Genomic DNA, 24914 nt, shown 5'->3' with positions numbered 1-24914 from the left:
GAATTGCGATGCTCACATTCCCCCCTCACTGCAGTCACAAACTCCAACCACTTGACAGGAGTGTTTATGGCCCACTGAAAAAGATGATGAACAGTGCAAGTAATTGCTGGATGAGAATGAATCCAGGAAAGACCATGACAATATATGAAATACCAGGTCTTGTCAGAACTGCACTTCCAGCAGCAGCTACACCAAAGACTATACGAGCTGAATTCCAGTGCTATGGAATTTGGCTATACAATCCAAACATACTTGAGCAAAGTGACTTTGCTCCATCACAGGTCACAGATCGTCCTTCTCCAACTCTCCATACAGACATTTCTCCAGCTGACCAACAGTCCGCTCCTCTTGCGGCTTATCTCACCAGTCCTACAGCTGATGACGTGACCATTCTTCCAGATCCTCACATCTGCAGTCTTCTAACTGAAGATATGCAAAAGCTGGACCAAGAAAAACCCTTTTAGCGGGAAGAAAAAGGAAACAAACAGCAAGACTCACTGATACACCAGTCAAGGTGGCCCTTGAAGCAGGCCACAGAAGGAGGAAAATATGTTTCCCAAAGAAGAGGCTGTGCCAGAAACAAGGCAAATCCACTCTGACAAACTTAAAACAATCCAAGCTTTTAACATCGCGAAAGAAAAATCTGAAAATGAAAAACACTGAACAGGACAACACAAATTCCTCAGACGCTGATGAGAATTTCTGTATTGTGTGCATGGAAAACTTCAATAACTCAAACCCCTGTACACTGTGGGCTCATGAGGACTGCACTGCAGGAGTGCCATACGTCTGTCACCACTGTGATTCTGATAGATTAGAAACTTGACACAAACACGCATAGTTCAGTTGATGAAGCTGGTGCACAACTACATTTTTTCAGCTTCATTGTTATGTTCAAAAGTTGGTGCAAGAGTTATAGGTTACAATGTCCACTGAGTCAACGAGGCCAAACTCAAAGAAGGCCAACCAGAATTAATGAAATATTCACTTGTTGAAAATTCCATAATTTGTCTTGTTGGAATATGTTCAAAAGCTCGATTTCTGCATTGTGTCACACGCACATAGCTACATAAATATTTATTTTCAGAGAAAATAGCAGAGACATGTAAATACTTTGCATTACATTTTGAATCCACTACCTTAAAAGAGCTCCAAGCTACAGACAGAAATGTCAAAAATGTTTACAATTTCCCCCGGTCTCCCCTACACTGACATAAGACATGGACCTTCAAAGTAAAACAGGAATCAAGAAAAAATTCACAAAGATGCAGACTTGACACTGAACTGAACCTACACTAAACACGAGGGCACAAAAGCAAACCTAAGAAATAAGCCCTTAACCAGAAAAAACTGAAACATAGATTTATTCAAAATGACCCAGATCCGTGACAATAATCTGTACACGTCTATCATCGTCATCATTTCAGAGATCATTCCTGATGATGTCACCCTAATATTGAACTTAAGCAACCGCTTATAAACTGTAAACCAATGCCATAAAAAACTTTTAATAATTAGGCTACTTAATATGTGACTGTATGTTGTCATGGCATTTTTATAATATTGTGTGGTGCATCTATTTTAACTGTGTAAAGGGGATTTATGTAGTAAAAAAAACAACAAAAAAACAATATTTAAATTAACTGTCCCTGCTTTTTTTGTCATTTGTGATTTAAAGAACACCCTTTATATCTTCTTCCACTACTTCTAAAGCAAACAATAGCACCGGCAAATGGTAGATTTATTTTATGCCTCATTAATTACACATTACATAACTAAGTAAACCTTTACAGATGATTCGTTTTTAAATACCTTCCCTACTTTTCATATTCGATTACTAAATTTTATTCGGGCCATACTGCTTCTGTGAGTCAAGCTGAAGTGAATAGTGCCTTTTTAGAGGTCATATCAGCGCTGGCTCACATAACACAAACCCTGGCTAATCATTAACAGTGGCTTTTCAAAAGAACCTTCTCTTTTCATCCACAGTTGATAATAACAACCTTGTGATCCACCAATTTCAACAAATTACTCCTCAACACTCATCTTTTCAGACACACTTACTACAAGCAAGTGTGTGTCAGTTTAGAAATCAGTGCTTTTATCTCTTTGGTTCTTACGTCATTGCTTAAACTAATATTTACTTTTAAAGCTTCTTTCCTCCTGCACTATGAAGGTTAACCAGTACCTGCACTACTGCTTCTTAGCCCATATTTCTTTTGTAACACGGATTAGTGAGTGTCTAGTCATGACTCCAGCTATCAGATTTTTGCCTCTCCCTAATACTCTAATAGCTGTGGTGTCTGCCTGCCTGTGGCCGTTCACACAGAGGGAGTAAAGCGCTCCAACAGAGCAATTCAGCGTTGTGTTAAATTGCTGCCTTCACTTTGCGTTAGATTTATCTAAATCGCAATAAGAGCGTTAACCTTTACCTTCGTTAATAACAGCAGAGATATGTGAAATTGACAATGAGGGTGTGGAGAGCTTAAAAGCCAGTCGAGCAAACTAAAGAAATAAAGGAGTGACCTATCTATGGTTGTATCATCATCAGGCTACACACCCTTGAGCATTTTATGACCTTTCTGAAAGTCAGTACTAACTTAAATGCAACTAGAAATCGGACATAACAGTAGCTCTTTTATTATTGAGTCAAACCCACTTGTCAGTCTTTTGTATATGAATAAATACATTTGGTTCTTCTGGGCAACAGCTACTGTGTGTAGCCTCACAAAGTAATAATTCAAAGCTGGATCACACGATTATTTGTGCTCTATCTTCTGTACTTAATATAGCTATTCATAGCGTATGCATATCAGTTAGAACTTTACACTTCCCTTTAAAATAAGTGATTTGTTGCCCGGACTGTGAGATTATTTCACTGTTATTATTTTTATTATTAGTAGTAGTAGTTGTGATACTAGTAAAAGTTTTTGTTCAGCTTGAACCACTGCATGTATAACCCAAATCTTGTTTTCAAAATAAATCAAATAGTCAGTTTTGGAGTTCAGGCGTTCCAGTGAAAGATTGGCGGCTCTGGGCGCACAAGCTTCCGTGATGTCCCTGAACGCAGCGCGGTTTTCCAGGGAGTGGCCCCAGCACCTGTCCGACCTGTTCTGGGGATATATGACGCCTGAGGAATTTCTCTCGCTGTCACGGTTCTTTGTTTAACGGGCTCTTTTTAGTGGTAGACAAGAGGGCGAGAGAGAGAGAGGGGGAAAGAGAAAGGGGGCAGACAGAAACAGGAGAGATGTCGGAACCAGCCGCCAACCCCGCTGTCAACCCCGCTGTCAACCCCGCTGCCACCTCGTTTCCAACGGCAACTATTACTTTACCTTTGGGACCGGGCGTGTTGAGGACCTATTCCGGAGCCCTCCTCTGTTTAGAAATAGTAAGTGTTGTTTTTATATTTAGAAAGGAGAGAGCGAACAAAAGGTGCACCTGTTGGTTTTATTCGTACATTTATCAGTGACCTCAATGTGTGTGTGTGTATAGTCACTTTGTCTTTATTAATAATTGATGATTCTTGCAGTTAAAGTCCAGTTAGACATTTACTTGTAGAATTTTTTTTCCTCCCATTTTTTTCCTTTTTTTCTTTCTCAGTGTCGTTGTCAGCGCTACGCACTGTGACTCTTCGTCACGGTGATTCCTTACCAGCAGCTCTGTAACCCTGCTGGTCTACGAGCGTTATCTCCTTACGAGCTATTTATGACTTTAATAAGTGAGCAGATAACTTCTTGTTTGCATCTGCAGTGCCAGCAGTGAAGTGCATCCTATAACTCGGCAAGGTGACCTCAACTCCACCTTTACATGCGTCCTCTAATCTTGGTGGTTATTTTACTAATTGTCTGTCGCAGATACAGCCTTATTAAACGCTCCTTCAGTCTGCCAATTTTTTCTTGTGACTGATATCAAACTTTGCTAATGCTAAAGGTGTTTCCACTGAATAAAACTTGTCATTATCAACGCTAGTCTTTCTCCAGAATGAGTCATTGTAGCTATGGCAGTTTGACTTACATTCTGTTGCCGATCGGTATCCAAATGCTCCAAGCAGCAACAACATATGCATCCTCATAGTCTGCTTTAAAACTTGCTGTACCTTGAAAACAATAAAACAGATTGCTTTTGTCAAGAAACAAAACTGACTGTAGCCTCGGGGTGTGTTTCAAAAGAACATTACAATATCATTTAAATCACTTTTAAGAATGCACAGGCTGATGCAGTAGTATAAAATAATATGTTTTGCTGACTCGCTGCCCTCATGTTACCTCTAAAAGAAAATGGTCTAAGGAATTTGCACACTGTGACGCAAGTAGATGAGATAGTAGATAGAAGCGGGCTCATTCAAAGCAGCCTTGCTAATGCAGTGAAAAAAATATAGGAATAACTAGAGCTGGGCGATATGACCCAAAATTCATATCTCGATATTTTTTAGCTGGATGGCGATATACGATATATATCTCGATATATATTTTTTAAAGCCATATGGTAAGAACAAAAAGAGAGTTTAGTCAAAGCTGTGTCCCAGATGTCAATCAGGCACTTTTATTAACATACAGTATAGATGTACATGAAGAAATTACTCAAAAATAAATTATCAGCATTTATTAAATAATAATGCTCCATAAATAAAAGAACACAATGTTGCTTTTGTGCATAACAAAAAGCTCACAATTGTGCAGTCAAAATGTAAACTAAAAGACGCTGAGCATAATAACAAAGACAGACAGATTTCACAGCTGCTCTGTTCCCAACTTCTACTGCGTGACTGACAGCCTGGAGTTTGAAATCCTCTTTGTAACCGTGTCTCTTAACATGTGCCATTTATGGTCCTTATACACACACACACACAATACGGTAATATTATGTTGAAGCACAGTACGTATTACTCCGCGAGGCTCCATTACGGTAGCCGTAATGCTAACTTGCGGTAACTCGTTAACGGAGATTTGCCGTGTTCATCTTGTCGTTGCCTGCAGGTGAAGCTATGGGGGAGGGGGAGTTCTGTTTAGTGAAGGAGAGGCGAGGCCCAGTAACGCAGCGTAGAGACAAAAATGGACGAAAGAGGCAAACTTGCGGCTCCACAAGTATAATTATAACGTAACATAGACTATATCGATATAAACAATGTTGGCACATCTTATATCTCGTATGAAAATATATCGATATTTTTTAAAAACTCGATATATCGCCCAGCCCTAGGAATAACTGCGTCCATCACTAATGCAGGTTCTTGTGTGTGTGTCCAGTTACTTGGTGGTCTAGTATGGATCCTGGTGGCTTCGTCCAATGTGCCGGTGCCCCTGCTGCAGGGCTGGGTGATGTTTGTGTCTGTAACCACCTTCGTTTTCTCCTCCGCCTACCTCGCTCTCCTCATCACTGGTTTGGCTGACCGCATCAATACTGACTGGAACTTCTTGGTAAGCTGTTGATAGATTAGTTTGTCAAGCTTCCTGTCTGTCATCTTCCCATCTAGACATACAGACATACCTTTTCTTTATCTTCTTCTTTTTCTTTCGGTTGGTTCCTTTTGGGGTCGCCACAAAAGATCACCTGCCTCCGCATCACCCAATTCCTAGCATCCTCTTTTAAACATGCCAACTTGCACATTCATTTTGAGCCCCCTCTATAATGCACTCAAATGAAATATTTAAATATTTACCAAGGTTTGGTGTGCGATAAGTAAATCAGAGAGGCTCTGACTCAATCTGGAAAAGCAGCAAAGTCACATATCATAAACTGCTATGAGATAGCAGACAGTGATCTGAAAGAACCTGTAAATGGAATAATTTAGTTTAAAAAGAAAGGCAAGCCAGTGGGTTAAATTTAACCACTGGTTAATGTGTGTTTGTGGCATGCGCACTGGAGATCTGTTTAAGTGGGAAAACTGCAATCCAGTCAGTTTTACTGCATAGACGGTATCTTAGCAAACTGGTGCATTGAAGTTTCTACATATCAAATAAAGACTCCCCTCTTAAAGTTGAGTCAGTAAACCTGTTTAGACAATTGCACATTGTTGTATTACAATAGACTAATATACGTATCACAGCTGTCGGTTTTCTGTTTAGCTGGTTGAGCTAGCTGTTGAGTACAGTCTCCTTTATTGCATCTAAATTAATAGGCTTTGTCAGTGTGACTGCAGGTAAATTGTGTAATGTTCATTCGTTTGTTTTTGTTGTAGATATTCGTTCACATCTGTGAACTGTTCAAATGTTTTACATTTTTAGCACACTAGAGAACTTGGAAAATGACACAAGACATAGGGCTTTGAATCAATGACAAAAGGCAATGCAATGTTCACAAATGTATCGTTTATTTACCTTGACTCACGCAGGATTTATGGATTCCCTTGTTGGGTTATGCATCACTTTATATGGCCCACTGAGATCCACTGAGATAAGATAACTTCTTCATTTTACAATCACTCAATCGCTTTAAAGTGAAATGAGCAAAGCTTCAAGACATGTGACTGAAGATGCTACCCAAGACTGGATCAAAACATTGAGCAGTCGAATTGAAGTAAAACATATAAATCACAGCAAAGGAAGCCAAAAAAAGTTTAATTAGTGCAATAACTATGTTATGATGTTTAAATATAAGTAAAAATGCCAGAAGTTGTGCCTTGTTCTTGTGTTGTGATTATAAAGGACTCATGTCTGTGTCCAGTCTGGGCTCTCAGACAGAGCCACGCTGGCCTGAGGCTCTGAGCCCCGCCCCAAGAGCGGCTTGTGGTGTTGTTTGTTTTCATCTGAACAATGGATGATGAGCTCACACTAAAACACAACAAAGACCTGCCTGTAGACCCACGAGGCTCACCGAGTCGGCAGCACAAACTCTCATTAACCTTCTTTACACTGCACTAGTTTAAATCACTTCTTGCGCTGTCTTGTATGCATCTCTTTGTTAATATCATTCGATATATATTCCAAAGTGCAAGAGGCCACAGTGACTACAACGCTGTTGTGCAAGTTGGGCTTTTATTTATTCCCATGTACTGGCATAAGGACCGAGTAATGAAATCTAAGCTGTTCAACAATTTTATCAAAAAAAAGAAGAAAAAAAGAAAACTCTTGCCTGTAGTTGTTTATCCCTGAAAGCTGAAAGTGCATAATGTGTTTCCTCTTCTTTTTCTCAGGATCTTTTTTACCATTTCATAGCTCTCCTCTTCTACTTTGCCGCCTTTGTGTTGGAGGCAGCAACAACAGCAGCAAGTACAGCAGCTGTTATCAAGATTCTACCAAACCAAACCACATGCATATTGAAACCTCGCGGCAATATTTTGGCATTCCTGGATGGCAGGCAGTACAGTATTAATGTGGTAGCCACGGTAAGTCCTGTATATGTTGTCACATTCAGTCTCTGATATTGCAAGTGTTGTTGAAAGATTTAAAAAAAATGTAATGTTTTAGTGCTGTCAATAGATTAACTAATTAATCGCACAATTTTCTGTAATTAATCGCAATTACCTGATCAATGGCCTAATTGCAATTACTTAACTTTATATTTAAGCTTGTAACTGACATTTATGCAACATAATGAAGTAAATGCAGAATAAACACAAAGACTTTTGGGGAGGACCTTCAAGTCCTTGACACGAGGAACCAAAGCTATGTAAAGCGTGTGTTCGCAACGATTTTAATAGGTCTGAGGTTTGTTGCAATCCACTTGGCAATTGTGTCAGTCAATATGTCCGAGGTAGACTTACTGAGTCCCCGATGCTCCGTGAGTGGTTTGTCGCAGCTGGGTGACGCATTAGCCAAAGTGCTAGCAGCATCCCCGACTAACATATGCTTTGTGTCAATGTGATATTTTAAGCTGGAAGTGCTTCGGTGAAAAGAAAATTCCTTCCTGCACAATGTGCATAATACTTTGTGTCGGTCGACTGTTCCGTCTTGTTATTTTTTAATACTCAAATTTCCTATCGAGAGGGCCAGTGTGCATTTATCATCTTCAGCTGCCCGTCACTACCAGATCAACTGCCCATTTGCGCATGTGCGAAGGTAACTCTACTTGGACAAACTGCCCGACAAATGCGTAGACAGAAACTCTTAAGGGATTTTGAGTCATCCTGCACTCCAGATGCGTTAATTGCGATAAAAATTTTAATTGTGTTGACCGTGATGGCGGCTTAATTTGTGTTAATGCGGTAATTTTGACAGCACTAGTTATAATATAGTTGCACGACTGCCAGCAACAGTACATGTGGTTTTACAGAAGGTCCATTCTCTATAATTACCCCCTGCTGCTTTGGTTTTGGACATAGACTGTATATAAAAGACGAACATTCTTAAGTCAGTCGCTTTCTAATGGCCAGCAGGGGGGAATTCCTCTGGTTTCACATTGATGCCTGTCTGTATAGAAGTCTGTAGGAAGTGGTCCTCAGTCCCTTTGATCTGCCACCTTATGACCTTGTGGTCCCATTAGGCTTGAAAAGCAGGATAAAGACACTAGCCTATCATCATGCCGTGTTTCCTTGCTCACCATGTCTGGGTTCAAAACCTCAGTACAACAACAGAGAAAATGCTCAGTTTGAGGCTTCTCAACACTTCTTCACTAACCAGTGAGTGCTGTCATGGTGACTATGTCCACCTTTTACATACAGCCTGTGGTTTGCATTTAGATTTTTGCATACAGCTCTTGGTAACGTGAAAGCATGTGTCATGTTTTATAAAGAGAAAAGAGTATCTGTTGTGCCCAGCTTTTAGCTGGAACTGCCAGGCTATAATATTTGGCCTGGTAGTTCCATAATGGCCATAATGTTGGTTAACCCCCTTTCTTCTCTGTCCCAGATATTTGCCTTTGTGGTGACACTATGCTATGGCTGCAGTATGGTGATGGGCTTCAAGAGGTGGAGGAAGTAACCGCGAAAATGGACACAACTTGATTTTCCAACTTCCTGCTTCATAACTTCGACATGTATTAAAACATGAGCCACATTGTGCAGTGCTCCTTAGAGAGCTCTGCTACTGAGTTCGGCAAAGCGCACACTGTTATTTCCTATTACGACGCTCTTGTCAGAAAGTGATCACCACATCAAAGCTACGGTGGAAAAATATACATGACGAAATTCTCAGCCTCAGACAAAACATCTGGCAAGATGTCTGGATGTTAATGTTTCTGCAGTAATTTATTTTGAGATATCGAAATCACGAGATTCACGTAAATTCACACAGGGCTGATAAAGGTATTTTGAGGACATGGATAAAGAACAGTACTTATAGGGCTCGTTATCAGCGTGTAGATTTGATTTATTAACCGAGAGTTTTGCAACTTTTGATGCTAATCACTCAAAATTGATATGGGAAGATAAGGAAAGCTGTGAGTGGTTATATTGCACAGGACTGTGAAACTAGTGAGGGTGATTAAAATAATTCAAATGATGCTCGAGTTTTGTTTTCCTCCCTGCTACGTTAAGCAAACAGATAATGTCCCATTTTCTAAATCACTGCTTCACTAGAAGAAACAATTCCCATTTTTAGTTCCATTACAAATATTAGGTTAGATTACTTTGACGGCACAATATGTTTCACAGACTACAAACAGCAGGCATATTCTTAATCCCAGTGTCGCTGACATACCTTGGTGCTAAGGCGCTGTGAACTCTGATTTTAACACTGCTGTCATGAAATGTTCATGTGGCTTAAAATGAAGGTGGATCTGGTGTTTGAATGTCTTAATATTTTTGATTGAATGTTTTTCAAAATATTGTAACCTACTGCAGACTTGGTCATTACTGGTAATGTAGCTGACTTCAGTGACTTACAGATAAATAAAATCAATAATTTAACCTGTTCATTAATTTTTGTTAAAAGTATGTTTTAAATAGAATGTTTTACTATTTGACCTTAATACTTAATTGTGTTGATGCCTTATTAAACCGCTTAAATGAATAACTATCTTACTCGGTACGTGATTTATGATTTGTTTTTGCTGCATACTTTTGTTTGTGTTAGGTAACTGGAACATATTGTTAATTTAAAATAGTGTTAAATTAATATGTTTTTGATTGTTTGATATTTTAAATGCATTTTAGAGCAACAAATAAAAGTCGTAAATTAAAAAAATAAAACTAACTTGTCTGTCACAGTCAACAGTTTGTTTGTTTTTGGGGGGTTTTAATATTGTAATTAAGAGTTGCCAAAGTCAGAACATTTTAAATTACAGTGCAGGGTTTTATGAACGCACGAGTCTTGTTGCTGGGAGTTTCAATTATCATGTATAAGCTGGTTTTGACTCTTTTCAACTTTATGAAACCCTCCAAGTCCTCACTCTGACAGTTGGAGTTCTGTCTCCATCTTTTCCATCTATATATTTTAGCAAAATGTTTCTCAGTCTAAAATAACGAGGCTTTGTTGTATTTACAACCTACACAAAAATGTCCCTGCTTGTGTAAAATCCTAATCAGTAGAGCTAATTGTGATGTGATTATTAGCGGATATTTTTATTTTATTTCGTAATATTACATTTCCAGTTCCAGTTACCTTAGATAAAAGTATATTTAAAAAGAAACTCAATTCTACATAATAGAACATTATTAACGTTGGGTAAATACAACCTCAGATGAACAAAACATGACATGTCACAGTGTTCCATTAATTATTTAACAAAAACTAAGTCAAAATACAAAAGCAATTTGTAGAGAAAAAAAGCTCCCTTCATCCAATAGCTATTACTGTTCACCTAATAGGTTTCTGTATGACTTTATCAGTCTCTCACATTGTTGTAGAGCAATTTGACCCACTCTGAAATTGCTGGCATATCCACTCTTGAGAACATTGTGGTATCACGTTAACACACATCCAGACCAGTAAACTGACATAACCTTTGCTTTTACAGAGGTTCCCACGCTTGCAGCGCTTGGCTGTTAGTTTCCTATTAATTCCTATGGAAGCAGTAACAAAAGTTTTCTACACACTGCTTCTGCATTTTTAGCTTAGTTTTAGCTGAATAAATAATGACACACTGTAATATGTTGTAATATGTGTTTTTGTTCGTCAGAGGCTGCATTTGCCTAATTTTAAGATCTGGTACGGATCAGATGACTTTTATTATGACCTGATATGCAAAACATTATAACTGAAAGGGTGTACTTTCCTTTGCAAGTCATTGTCCTGTATCTGTTTGAGATGAATTATTTCACAGGGCTTACTGGATCTTACAAAGTGTTGCTATAATATATTTTTTCTAATACATAGTTATACATATTTGATTTCACTGTTACTCTACTACTACAGGATGCATATATAAGTCCTCTGTGTTTCAAAATGTATCAGCTTTTGTGTTGAGAATGATTATGAACTTTTCAAGATGTATTGAATAAAAAGTATGAGTGCGAGTAAACTGCAATTTCTGCATGGAAATACAGCATATTCAGCATATTTCCCTCCTGGATTAATAAAGTCCCTTGCGGTGATTTTATCTTGTGATTGTTTTTTCGACCACTAGATGTCGTGCTTTGCTAATAAAACTGTTGTGATTTGTTGCGTCACTTTTCCAAATTAACATATCCTAAACTATGTTCAGTTTAAATAGCAACTGAATTTGCACCAACAAGAATGTATGATGATGTATTTTTGAAATAATTTGCTTTATCACTGCGGTCTCAATATTTTCGAGGTCAAACTACATTTATAGGAAATAAAACATTTTTGAAACACGTTTCTGATTCATTGAAATAACACGTTTAGTCGTTGTTTCTGTGCTATTTGAACTAAAAATTAAACAAACAAACAAACAAAATCAGACTTGCTTAAGGATACGCTAGAAGTCACTTGTAAACGTGCGTTACTTCACCTGCACATCTGCAGCAACCTAAACCGGAAGTAACAAGACTCCTTCGTAGGTACTTCACAATAAAAACCAAAAATAAAAACCTTGAGCTACCACCAGGTCGTAGTATTAAATTTTAAATTATGTTCGATTGGTTATTTGTGTCTATTAATGATATAATTACAACGCTGAACGAGCTATGACCTTAAATCCTCCAGTAAGTTGATGCTTTATTTTGATGACAAACAGGCGATCGGAAGTGCACTTTTTGTATCTTTCGGCTAGGCTTGACGGCTCGTTACTGCTTTTTCTCCCTCTCAGTGTTGTGAAGTAAGGGCAAACCTCGGGTGTCGATATTAAAGCTACCTGTCAAGCTGCGGAATAACGTTATCAGCTGAATATCGTGGATTATATGCGTTTCGATTAGCAGACTTCCAAACAGTATCTTGGCGCTTCAGTTATGGATATGAGCGGGGCGGCGTGGAGGGGAGAGGGGGATTTAAATTTCTTTTCGTCCCGACAGCTTCTTTTGATTTGAAGTAGTTACGGTGCACCTCAGCAGAAAAAAAACGGCCACTGTTTCCTCGCGATAAAAGTTACTAGAGCAGTCGACGTTATTTCTCGCGGGTTTGCTTGATTTTTTTTTTTACGAATCAGTTTTAGGGTTGTGTAGAGTTTGTGTTTTTCGTGGAGAGCGGAGGAGGTGAAGTGAAAACGGCTCTCGGAGTCGGGACTGACCGCTGGAGTTGGTCCTGAAAAATGGAGGCTGTTATCGAGAAGGAATGCAGCGCGCTCGGAGGACTCTTTCAAACTGTTATCGCAGACATGAAAGTAAGCCTTTTAAACTTTACACTATCACTTAATTTATCAAAGAGCCACATCCAAAACATAACTAGCTACTTGACTCCCCTAACAGCAGCCTGGTAACTGGTAAACGAGAGCCGTGGTTGGTTAGCTAAGTTTAAACTTACACTTAGAGCCAGGCTTTTGATCTCAGCTTAAAATCAACCCTAACCTCTTGTATACATTTATACGAATAGAAAAATGATTTTCACTTGATGGTTATCAGCTTGTGTGGCCATAATGTAAATTGCCCTGCTTCTTTTGTTTTGCTTTTTTGCGGTATGTGTTTTGTTACGTTTCAATGCAGTCTTCTTATTTGCTCCAGTTTGAAGCAGATGTAGTGACCAACATTAAAGGCTAACTGGGGCAGTCAAACTAGGGCGTCTTGTTTTGATGTTATTTTTTGACAGAGCTTGGCTGATGAGACAATTAGCTGATTCCCCAGCTGTTGTGTTTGCCTAATGGAATGCCCGGGGACCTAGCTGTCAGTGTAGAAACCTACCCACAGGGTCTGAAGGCTCTGACATGGCCTGCCTGATGGAGTCAGAAAGTTTGTTATGAGACCTTCTTCACGCCTCACTCCCTGCTCCACTGAATTATTTTTTTTTTGGTTGTCAGGCCACTCTGCGAGCAAGGTAGTGCCAATAAAAAATGTGCAAATGCACGTAGTAATCTAAACAAAAAAGATTCAAATTCCCATTGTCTTTTATGGCACAGCTGATGAAGATATGCCTGCCTACTGTAACCTTTCACAGTATGTAAGCCTAATCTGTTGAGGAGTGATGGCAGGATAGGGTAGATGCAGGGGAAGCTCATTCGTCTTGGTGATGTTTAGAGAGAGAGTTAACAGGAGGTTTGCAGAGGGGACCAGGATGACACGATGAGAGAAGATGGGCAGAGGTGATGTAAGGGTGACTGCATTATTCAAAGAATGATAGAGACCATCCCTAGTCTCTACTACCAGGAGTAGTAGAGACTAGGGATTGTGTTTGGGTGTAAAGTTTGACAGCATAACATAACATTCCTCAGGCCTCTGACAGTAGTAACACATTAATGGCAAACATGTGCTCATGCTATAGTCATCATTTTATCTTGTGCTCCCTTACTAGCTCCTCTTGACGACGGATTAGGCCACTTGGTCTCTTTAATGGTTTTGATAAAAGACTCTTCAGCTATTTTCAGCCCGGGACCTGAATTAGGAAACATTTAAAGCCCCCCTATTGGGAACCAGGCTCATTATACCATAGTATTAGAGCTAAAAGACATCTCTGACCCATTTTGAAATCTAACACGCGCAGGACGTCGTTGAGCCCATTCCTGTTTTTCAGTTAAATGTGTCTGTGCAGGAAATATTGAACAAAACATGGGTGAAATGAAAGCCAGATTCTTGGGAGAGCCAATGATTTTCATTTGCATACAACTGATTGATTCATTTTTAGCTTTAATTTATTTCCAGAAACCCTCAGGTCTGCTGTTGATAAGGTGGAAAAACGTGTTATTTTGGGGTTTGGTTGCATAGGGAAGCCTAAACCTTGGTTTAGATTTGTTTAGCCCTGCAGGTGAGGTGAGGCATCAGTATGACCTTTATCGGTTTTATTCTTATGCAACTGTGGGAAAAGTGAAATCTGATCATGTCATGAGATCATGTCAGTCAGTCATGATTGAGTCTTTTTTCTTTTTTTTACTTCCACAGAGCAGCTACCCTATTTGGGAGGACTTTATCACCAAGGCAGGCAAACTGCAGTCGCAGCTCAGGTGAGAGCATGTTTTTGTGCATGTGTATGTGTGTTTTTATGTCCTTTACTCATAGAGGTAGATATTGCATAACCTAATAGATGGGCGCATTATCATTCTCGAGACTAATCACAACAGGTTATAAATTTTTACAGGCTAAAGGAGATTACTTGCACATGAACATCTTTGTATTGCTGTGACCATTTCCTCTAAATGGACAAGAGGAACTAGCACAGCAGACCCACTGGATCCCCTTGTTATGGTGGTCCAAGGTTTTGGGTTTTTCCTCAAATTTGTTACCTGTCTGTGTCATTCTCTGAAGCTTCCATGTCACAAGCTTAATCACCAACACATGAAAACGTGACATGTGCAGGTTAATGATAAGACTGTAGCCTTTTCTTTTTCAAAATTGCGAGGTTTAACAGGTGCATATTTTCATCTGTGTGCTGAATGTGACAAACAAACGGAGAATAACACCGTATTCACAAGGGGATGATAAAATAAACATAATATATACGAAAATCTAAAGATTCGGGGTTTACAATCTTTTTTTAACGACAAGTACGTTACTAATCGTTGCATTTGTGATGACGTTTGAGCAAATTCAGATAGGTGGGATAATAAACACAGGGCTGATTAACTAAAACAACACATTATTTAGTCTAATAATAATAATATCTCATGCACGCCAATGGCACAATTAAGTGAATAAATACATATATCCTGGTTTTTGCCTTCATCACTTACACAGCTGATGATTCGGTCTTTTACATTTCCCTCTTCATCATTTTCTCGTCTTTAGGACATTCCTCTGTTGTACAGTTACACACCTTTTGCCGTTATTATTCCAAGTCGTCCTCTAACAATGGATGCCAATCCCAGCCACCTCTCCTAGTAGTTTTTAAGTGGGCACGTGTCACCAGTCCAATAACTTATGACAGCTGAAATAAAAGCTCATTGTCCATTGGGTTCTGCAAACACAAGTGTCCTGTGGTTTCAATTATTCTTTGATTAACAGTGCATGGCATTTTTCTTTCCATTTAAGTGTCCACGTGTCCTCAAACAGACTAACAGGGACAGCTGTATAAAGGCTCAGTGACTTAACAATTCTTTCCAAGAGGAATTCCATGTCCTCTTTGTCCATTTTCTCACTATTAGGGCTGATTAATGGTGATGTGTTATTCAAGCGTCTCCATCATTCGGGGGTTAAATATGTGACCCTGGCATGCTAAGGCTCAGGGGAGTATTTGTGACCTCTTTGCTAATGACTGGTTGTTTAGCAGAACAGTGTTTGTGTGTCTGGGTCTCCGAACATTGGTAAAAGTACAAACCTGCTGATTTTGACTTGGGGTGGGGTTTACACTAGTGAGTTTACACTAGGATCTTTTTATTTAGTCTCAGTACACTAGTGGTAGCTGGATGATTGTTTGCCTTCTTCGTGGCATGTAATGTATAGTCATTGTGTCAGTTGGACAGCTCTGTGAGGATGAGCCAGTTGATGCTCTCAGAAAACATTTCATCCTTCACAGGATCATTTTAGACTTAATGTTCCTGATTAATCTTGGCCTACACCCTGCTACAGTCTGCAGTGGTTGTTGCATATGGGTGCCTTTAATGATGCCCTTGCTGCTGGATCACTAATAAGTGCAGGATTGCTCATGGTGACCTACAAATAAGACTAATTCTTTTGCCTTTAAAGCCTCTCTCAAGCCATTACAAATGCAAAAATAGCCCTTTTGACTACATCACAACCCCCAACCCACAGTCCTCTGTAATCTGTTTGGGGAGTGGACTACATAGAGGGGCGCACATACACACAAACACATACGCAGAGTACGACACAAACACACCCACCTTCCCTCCTTGGCCTGGATAAGTGACTAGCCAGCGGTGTTAGCAGCATATGTCTGTGTGTGTAATGATGCCCTAAGGCAGACTACTCTGTAATTTAGCCCCTCTGCCCCCCTCTCCCCTACAAAGTAACTAGGAAATCGACCAATTACAGTGTTCGGGTAGTTCTGTCATTTTTTTCCCTCTGCTCTTTGTGGTTCTAAAGAGCCATTGTGTGTGCGCGCGCACACACACACACACATACGCACAAATATATACACATGTGTTTGCGTATAGAACAGAGCTTTGAAGAAGGAAGGCAGGGTGGAATATAGGCTAACTGATTTCTAATGACAGTCCTCCTTTAACTTGTCAGTGTTTGGTCTGTTTGGTGTACCGAGGTTGACACAGCTGTGTCCAAGCTGGGCTTTGATACGGTCCCCCACCAGTCTGCTTTTAAGTTCATTTTCTGTTGAAAGAGACCAACATAAACCTTAAAAAGACAGCTCGTGTTGGATTTGAACTATTTTTCTATCTTTAGAAAAACTTACTTGGCTCAAATAAGCAGTAGGATATGTATATAGATTCATTTATTGATAAAGAGCTACGGTATCAATTTGAGTTGAACAGACCCTCTTCCTACTCAAACTTGCTCCAGTTTCTTTCCAGTTTCTGCTGCACTAAGAATAGGGCTGTGAGGGCAGTGGTGCTGAATGTATCACTGTCAGAAAGTGCACTTTGCTGGACTGTGTCAATCTGTATAGGGAGTTTGAATTGGCTTGACCAAAGCCTTCTGGAATAGTTATGTTAAAGTCATTTTTGCTAAATCAAGAACAGGGGTGTGTGCAGATTTTAAGACCATTGGTAGAAGTGAGGTCACTATTGTACTGCTGTCGAGAGCAGATTCTTTTTTTTTTCTGTCTTATTTTTGGCATGTTGAGACATTTTAGCTATCTGTCTATCCATTTTATCCGTTTCTAGTCCTTATGTGGGACTGTGTCACAGGACCAGCACTCTGAGTAGTGATAGTCAGACCTCTCTCTCCTCAGCCACCTCATCCAGCTCTTCTAGGCATTCCCAAGGTATCCAAAAGACATAATCTCTCCAGCATGTCCTGGATCGGCCCTAGGTTCTCCTCCCAGTTGGGTTAGGGTTACCAATTTTCTTTGTGTTGTAACACAAAAAGGTCACAGAGCTGGAATTAATGTTAAAACTAGACTAATAGCATTTTCTTGCAAAAGTATGTAGCAGATAAAAGCAGATAATCATCACAAGTAATGGTTAACTACCACATATTGTACTTAAGTTGTCTCGAGCCAGGGTTGCTGAAAGCAGTGTTTGCACAAGTCTGCCTTGAATTAATGACTTAAACTTGACTTTGCTGCAAATGCACGTAAAATATGATCCATAGACCAATGTGTGCATGTTATAAATTAGTGGGGGCAGATATCAGTTAGAGGTTGTTCTGGTGCCCGCACTGGGCTTGAAATAGAAAGGAATCTATGTCTGCCTGCGCGTATGTTTCTTTTTCCATTCGCAGGACACACCCCAGGATCTCTTGGTCAGCTCTGAAACAACACAACACTTGTTAGGCAATATTGCATTAGGTTTTTTGCAGTGATAAAGAAAAAGTTTTGTCCTTTGAAGGATGCTAGCACCTAACAGCCCTGCTCTGACTAATCTTTGCATCAGGGTTGTTTATCATCTGGTCTGCTTTTCCTTTCTGTCAGCCTTGCATAAGGCCTCTCTGAGATATCTCCAAACAACTTTATTGAAACAGTGAGATACAAATGCACACTATATGTAAGTCAGCATTAGGAATGTATGTGAAGCAGAATTTATTTCCATCACTTGTTCTTGGTTGAAACCCAGTTTCCTTCTATCCCAAAAGATATGTATTAATAGAAAACGATTTATTATTGCGCTCCTGATAATACTGTGAGACATAAAGCAAACGGTGTCAAGTCAATGCTGTAGAACCAGGGTTGATTTTCTAATTAGCTTATTCCTTCATTGTTTCTTCCTGTTGTATCCAGGATCCAGCACTACCCACACTGCAACACAACTGCTGACAGATTGATTGAGGTTTAGGTGTGTTGTGCAAAAACCTTTCAGCATTGCCTTGTATGTGTCTTTGGATAAACATCTATTTTCATGCCTCCATGCTGGCGACAGCCCATTCGTAGCCTGAGGCATTATGCTTTCAGTCACCATCATCCATGCAGAAATGTAATATCCAAAGAATGCCTGGAGCAAAGTTAAGTAAAGTAAAAATGTTTAATGGGAAAAATTGATAAAGAATAAAAGTAGGGGGGGCATTGTGACAACAGTTCATATTTGTGCAGATGTCTAATTAGTGACACTAAAACCTTATTTGAAGGTATCGCCTATTATTGCTGGAGAAAAAGTTAAAGAAGGCAAGTTTGAGATGGTTTGGACATGTACAAAGGAGGGATGGTGAACAGAGGAGGACGACCATGGAGACGGTTCATGGATGTGGTGACTTGCAGAGGGTTCATATGACAAAGAAGGATGCTAGGAATAGGATGAGATGGTGGCAGAAGACCCTTAGAGGGACTATCCAAAAGAAGAAGAAGCCTTTATGAACAGAAAAAACATGGATGGAACCTGACTATACGATGGTGGCTACAACCCCGATGTGTTATTGCTATTTCTGTAGTACATTTTTCTTGGAATATTAATACCTTTGTTCCCTTTGCAGTTCTGTTGTTGTTTTTTTTCCAGTTGTGAAACGTAGTTCCTAGTGGGAAACTCCCAGGTTGTGTTATGAAGGTTTTGTCTTTACCCATGGAAGTTAACAAGTATTTGACAAATTAACATCCCCTGTGTTAGAACAAACAATCTATTGTGGCTGGGAGTGCTGTGGAAAATTTCTCATCAATTGTCTTTCTTTGTCTGGCACGCATGACTGATTGCGGTTGTCTAGTCTCTGTTTGGTAGATCTGATATCACATACATGCACGTGCCCACACCGAGAGCCTTTCATCTATTTATACCTGTGATCTTAATCAATGGGAGATCTGAAGTACGTTAACTTGTCAGTGGGTTCGACAGTTAAGCCGCCTGCTGCGAGCACGCACAACAGCTGGTCTGCCGGACAGCCAGGTCGGCAATCAAGTTGGTGTACTAGGAAGACAGTTTCTGTAGTGAGTAAAACAGAAAGTACAACACAAGACTTCCATTCATTTTTATGATGCACTGGATTTTGCCCTTTCTGTAATCTGCCACGATTAAAAGGTAGTTTATACTGCACTTGCACTTTGCTAAGCGATGCAAGATGACAAGAACGCCGGTTTAAGTTGCACACTCGCTCTTCCATTTCACAGCCGAACAGGGTAGATCCCATTGATCCTTTCATTGACCTGTAAGTGTGGCAAACTCGAGAGCCGCTCTGCTGAGCCAGACAGATTCCAGTGGTCTCTTAAGTAATTGCATAGACATTCCTCACACAGCAGGGCACATTCAAGTTTTAACCTAAATACACACTAAACAATATGTTCAGTATACTCTAGCACATTTATGCCATTTTCACACATGAATTTCGGGGTATTTTTCCACAGTTGTCCTTTCTCATATGTAGCACACAGCAGGAAAGGGTCCGCTAAAGGAAGTGATCGCGGTTTAGGCGAGAGAGCTGCCTGGGTAGAGCATGTAGGAGGCAGCACACGTGATGTCCACTGTTTTAATGGTGAACGTAGCAGAGAGTTATCGGTTATGCTGGACTGCACTAACGTCTCCCTGTTGGGTGGCTCTTTTCATCTTAAAATGATCAGATTTGTTTGTGTCTTTGACTACCATCACTTGTATGCTGCAGTTCATTTTTTTTTTGGTAAATTTTTTTGTCATTTTATTTTAAATCAACCTTTGTCTTTCTCATTTCTTCTAGGGCGACAGTGGTTGCCGTGGCCGCCTTCCTAGATGCATTTCAGAAAGTGGCCGACTTGGCTACCAACTCAAGAGGTAGGAAGTTTCAGTGTGTAGCTGGTAGTAGTATTCTCCATCAAACCTACTGTTCGTCTCTTACACGTCAGACCGCACTGCTCACAGGGCTAAAACTGTTGCGTCATTGTTTGACAGTCTATGTGTCTTATTACTCGTGCGTCACTGTGTTTGTGTAGCTCTGCTGTGCTTCTGTCATATGGGTAGTAAATCACTCAGTACCCTGTTTGAAGCTCTGCTGCAGGCTTTTGTCCTGCACCTCTACCCCCCTCTTCTCTGCTTCGTTCAACAGACCCCCACCTACACCCCACTTCGGCTACATCTGGACTCTGTGGTAGCATGCTTTTATTCTGTATGTTTATGAGAGCGTAAGGGAGAGGGTGAAAGATCTCATCCCTCCCCAGCCTTGACACCTCCAGCCCTGCACCAAACTATTAATAGAAACTGAGATAGACATACACATTCATCACCTCACTCACAGCAAAGAGAACGAGAGAAGAGTGTACGGAGCTAAAGAGAGAGTCGGGGGAGTGCAGGGAGTCTTTGCTCTCTTCGCTCTCTGGTGTTGAACTCATACAGTAGACTGTATACTGTTGGCTTTGAAGGAGTCATATTCAGTTAGCTTAAGAGCATTGTGTCATTTTCTTTGTGCTCTTTCATCACTTTCCATTTTTGTTATCTTTATTTATATATATATATATGGTAGGGGTATCATATACCACCCCTCATTTTTTGTTGCTCTGTTTTTCAGACTTGACTAAACACCTAGCGATTCAGAATAGAGGCGAGCATGTATAATGAGTTATAATACACTGCTGCATGTCTGAGACACAGGTAGATAACCTGTCCATAAGAACTTTACTAATGAGTCTCAAATCCTAGATTTACAGATCGAATTTAAAATCATCCATTATACCGAAGTTACACATTTAACCTTTTGTGTGAATTATTGTCAGTAGCTTACAAAAGCTTTGACAGTATCTTATAGCAAAGGGATTTTAGTCTGCTTATCACTGCATTATCCTCTAAAATGCTTGTATAAAAATGCTTTAAACTAATAGAGATCGAACTATAATACCATCAAACCTACACTGGTACACATGCACTCTTTGTCTACCTAATGGCGGTATTCCTGCAAGACAAGGTTGTTTGATTTTCCGTGGTGATTAAAGACTTTACTGAATTGGCTATGCACTAGTGAGCTCAGAGAGCTGCTGTAATGACAACATGTGTTGGAGAGATAATGGGGAGAGAAGAACACTGAGTAAAGATGTGTTCTTTTGATATTTTGAAACAGTTTGGTATGCCCTTTGAGCCAAACTGTCAAAAGTCTATTTATGTCGGAATCCAAGAGCACATGCTCCAACTGAAGTGTTTTAGTGGTGCACCAGTTGTTACCCATCTTAGCAGAGTTAGCCTGAAATCTACACAGTTTTCCTTACTTCTGTAAAATTTGGTGCCGAAACACTTTGATGCGTTCATTAACAGAAACAGAGAGACATGTTTGGAGTTTTCCACTCCTCTGAAAAACAATGATACTGTATTGCCCCAAATAAATGTGGAGGCTGTCAGATTATCAGTAATATATGGTCGATAAAGGAGAGATTAGGCAAGTCTTATTTCTTGCCTCAGATTTCTCAGGATAACAGTCCGTTTTAAAACAGTTGAAGTAATTATTATTCAGAGACAGTTGGCACTGAAAGTGTTCGGTTAGCTCAGTTTAACTGCAGGAGAACGTTAGGAGACTTTGAACTTGTTTTTAGTCATGGATTAAATAAAACTGTAGTGGGCAGGAAAAAAGTCAGGTGTCACAGACGAGTCTTCAGTGTTGAGAAAAAGAAAGGTAGTGATACCATGTGCAGTTTTAACAGCTAAACTTAGCTTTCAGTGGGACTCAAAGATTACATGAACCATCAGATTTGTATCCATTAAACTTGTTTTAATTTCATTTAGTAGATTTTTTTATGTATACAGACTTCAGAGGGGCTAAAATTGGCTAGATTTTTAGGTCTTTTTGGGAAACAAATCTTTCAACATCTCACTTCGTCTCGTTCAAGATCTTACTGATGCTTGTGTTGAAATACAGTAAATATTTCTTTTTAAATGTCATAGTCTGTGTGTGTGTGTGTCTTCAGGTGCTGCTGAGGCCTCACGTTTATGCAGTACATTGTGACCTCTTTTATTTATTTATTTTTATCTACTCCAATCTTCTTGTCCTCACATGTGCACATATTAAAGGTCAATTAACGTCTTAATCATAATAAGAGAGGTTTCGATTGCCCTTTTGGGTAGTTAATGTGTTGTATTGCCTTTTATATATTGGGAGGATTATAGTATATAAAGATTTAAGGGGTGATCTATAAAACCGGCAGACTTTGATATCTGACAGCAGGTACTTTTATTGGCGTTAACATGAAAGGACTGCTTTATCAGTCAGATTATAGAAGCAGCATGAGGTTCGACTTTGCTTTGTGGTGTTTTATAAAAACTGCGACATGTGAGAAGTGCATTCCAAATTTTATCTTTGGTGCTTTCAGTTTTTATGGAACAGGACAGTAGGTGTGTGTGTGTGTGTGTGTGTGGGTGTGTGTGTGTGTGTGGGGGATGGCTGGGGGCAGATTTGAACCTAACCTGTCACGTGCTGATCCAGGTAAGCCATGGCAGCACCCCATCCAAGATTTAGTTTTAAATAATGCATTTAAATGTACACCCACCAGCCTGTGTACAGCATTCATGGAGATATGTTTGCTGCGTATTACCCTACAAATCATTACACATCCCTGCACATAAAATCCTTTCATATCCTCTTAGTCCTCTAGTATGAAGTTAGGGGTTTTTTGACTCCACTTAAACTTATTTTTAGCACTGGATGGCTTTCATGTGCAGCAGCAGGTGTGAGATGCAACCCAAAATGCTCCTGTGTTTTAAAGGAGAAATGTTGAGCTAGAAAGAGATTTCAGCACCACCAGTGGAAATTTCTTTGCCAATAAAAACACACCGAGACTGCCATCCTTCTCTGGGGAGCAAGCACGGAAACAAGTGGTGATTTAAAGAAGATCAAATTTGCATTTTTCAATCAAGACTGTCTAGATTAATTTTGCTGTGCCGGTTGGCTTTGTCTAGGTCGGGGATGTTACCCAGAGGGACATTGTGGGGTAGGGACTAAACCCTGTGAGTGGAGTGTTGGGAAACAAAAGGATAGCATGCTATACAACACAGTAGTGTCTTACACTGGTATTAGGTTTTAATTATATTGTTTCTCTTCTATAATCAGAGTTAGATACTTGATGGTCTTTGTAGACCTTAAAATAGAAGTTTACTGTCCCATTGGGAATAATAATTAGGTTGTATAAAGTGTCTCAAAAAACCTTAAGTTATCTGTTTGTATGATTGACCAGTATTATTGTTGTTGTTAGAAATATGCTCTTCATAGACTATCTGCTTATCAAAAACCTCAACGATTCTTCGACTGAAGGAGCATCTTCACTAAAGAGCTGAAGATGAACATGTGCAGTAAACGTCGCACTGAGTTATTGTGGAGATCAGGGTTGCTGGCAATAAAAAGCTGTAAAACAGTGGTCGCCTTTGACAGCTCCCTGAGTTCCAGTACTAAAATGAAAGCACCTTTTTCACAGAATCTAACCCTTTTCTAATATTTTCCTTGGAAAGTAGTTTTTTTTTTTTTTACCGACTCTGGCTTCTCTCGTATATTTTTATTCCTCGTGCGATAAGTCAGTTGCTTTATCAAATTAGAATGTAGCCATATGGTTTCTTGATTACTGCTGACAGGGTTTTGGAGTAGCTCTCTCAGGCCTGTTTAGTGGCTATATAAATAAATGTTTGCTACAAATTACATTCAGACACTATTCTACACTTATTCCCCTGAGCTCTTATTGATATTGAAGTGCATTAAGCCCACTGAGGCAACCTTTAGATTGAAGAAATTGTGTAAAATCTCAGTAGTGCTTTGTAGCCATACTGTAATTGTTTCAAGCAAAACACACTGGTCTTTTAAAACAATCCCCCGGTGTTAACATTAGTAAATAGTCATTGCATGAGCTAATCATTGTGGTTTAATAAAACTCTTCAGCCAAGTTTTGGATGTAGTCCAGCGAAAGTCTGTAGCAATATAATTATTAGCTGTTGCTAGATGTTTCTGTAGAAATGTGATTTATAGTGTTTGAATTCAGTGATGAGGACCAGATGTATTGATAAAGATTAGCAGAAGAGAAAAAGCATGCGAACCTCGAGCATTACGCCAGTTTCTGTAATACATGGACCAAGCTAAAGACACATGTATTACCAAAATAAACTCAAAAGTTTATTGTCTACAGTTGTAAAGGTCTAAGCTTACTGGTTTATTAGTTGAATACAATCAAGGAACTCGAATGTCAAGTGGATAAAGTTTAATAAAAGTAACAAAGATTGACTTTAGTTTTAGGGCAAAGCATTTCTTATTCTAAGGTAGACGATAAATTACTGCTTAAGCTTCTGGACATTTTCTGTGCTGTTGGAAAAACCAACATCAGCACTGCAGACCAGACCAAACCATCAGCTGAAAGATTCAACATAGATAAGGTTGTTGGATTTCTTTTGTCTCTGATTGTTAAACCTACTTAGAAAACTTAAATCTGTAGCTACCCTAGATTGCATTGGTTTCAGGCTCGATTGTATTTAAACACGATTCATCAAGTGATGCTAGTTATGCTCAGGCATTGCTCTTTAGTAAGCTTTTTTCTTCACTGTTGACTTCACCCTTTCATTTATCCTGCACGCACGCA

The 24914-nt window shown here is 39.5% G+C and overlaps 2 protein-coding genes across 6 annotated transcripts in view; both read left to right on the top strand.

Annotated features, from left to right (window-relative positions):
• Positions 1 to 3067: 3067 nt before the first annotated feature.
• mal2 (mal, T cell differentiation protein 2) lies at positions 3068 to 9887 on the top strand. Its single transcript, XM_005744633.1, has 4 exons — positions 3068 to 3388; positions 5247 to 5417; positions 7133 to 7324; positions 8787 to 9887. Exons 1-4 carry the CDS (start codon positions 3248 to 3250, stop codon positions 8856 to 8858), a joined length of 576 nt encoding a protein of 191 aa, XP_005744690.1. The 5' UTR covers positions 3068 to 3247; the 3' UTR covers positions 8859 to 9887.
• A 2160-nt stretch (positions 9888 to 12047) lies between these two features.
• The window catches only part of LOC102204806 (metastasis suppressor protein 1-like), a 46446-nt gene continuing 33579 nt past the window's right edge, over positions 12048 to 24914 (top strand). For all 5 annotated transcript variants that reach the window (XM_005744629.1, XM_005744631.1, XM_005744630.1 and 2 more), the window contains exons 1-3: positions 12048 to 12597; positions 14303 to 14364; positions 20081 to 20154. In XM_005744629.1, the coding sequence (XP_005744686.1) occupies positions 12526 to 12597; positions 14303 to 14364; positions 20081 to 20154 (208 nt within the window). In that variant the 5' untranslated portion in view covers positions 12048 to 12525. The remainder of the gene's footprint in view (positions 12598 to 14302; positions 14365 to 20080; positions 20155 to 24914) is intronic.

This window comes from Pundamilia nyererei, unplaced genomic scaffold (assembly GCF_000239375.1).
Source record: "Pundamilia nyererei isolate P.nyererei 1_Seehausen unplaced genomic scaffold, PunNye1.0 scaffold00146, whole genome shotgun sequence".
NCBI classification, from domain to species: Eukaryota; Metazoa; Chordata; class Actinopteri; order Cichliformes; family Cichlidae; genus Pundamilia; species Pundamilia nyererei.
This window is presented reverse-complemented; position numbering and strand designations above follow the sequence as displayed.

Excerpts from the sequence above, each read along its gene's own strand:
- mal2 (XM_005744633.1), top strand. The coding sequence starts at position 3,248 with ATGTCGGAACCAGCCGCCAACCCCGCTGTCAACCCCGCTGTCAACCCC. Across the intron at positions 5,418-7,132 it reads ATACTGACTGGAACTTCTTG|GATCTTTTTTACCATTTCAT; the intron begins GTAAGCTGTTGA and ends TCTTTTTCTCAG. Across the intron at positions 7,325-8,786 it reads GTATTAATGTGGTAGCCACG|ATATTTGCCTTTGTGGTGAC; the intron begins GTAAGTCCTGTA and ends TCTCTGTCCCAG.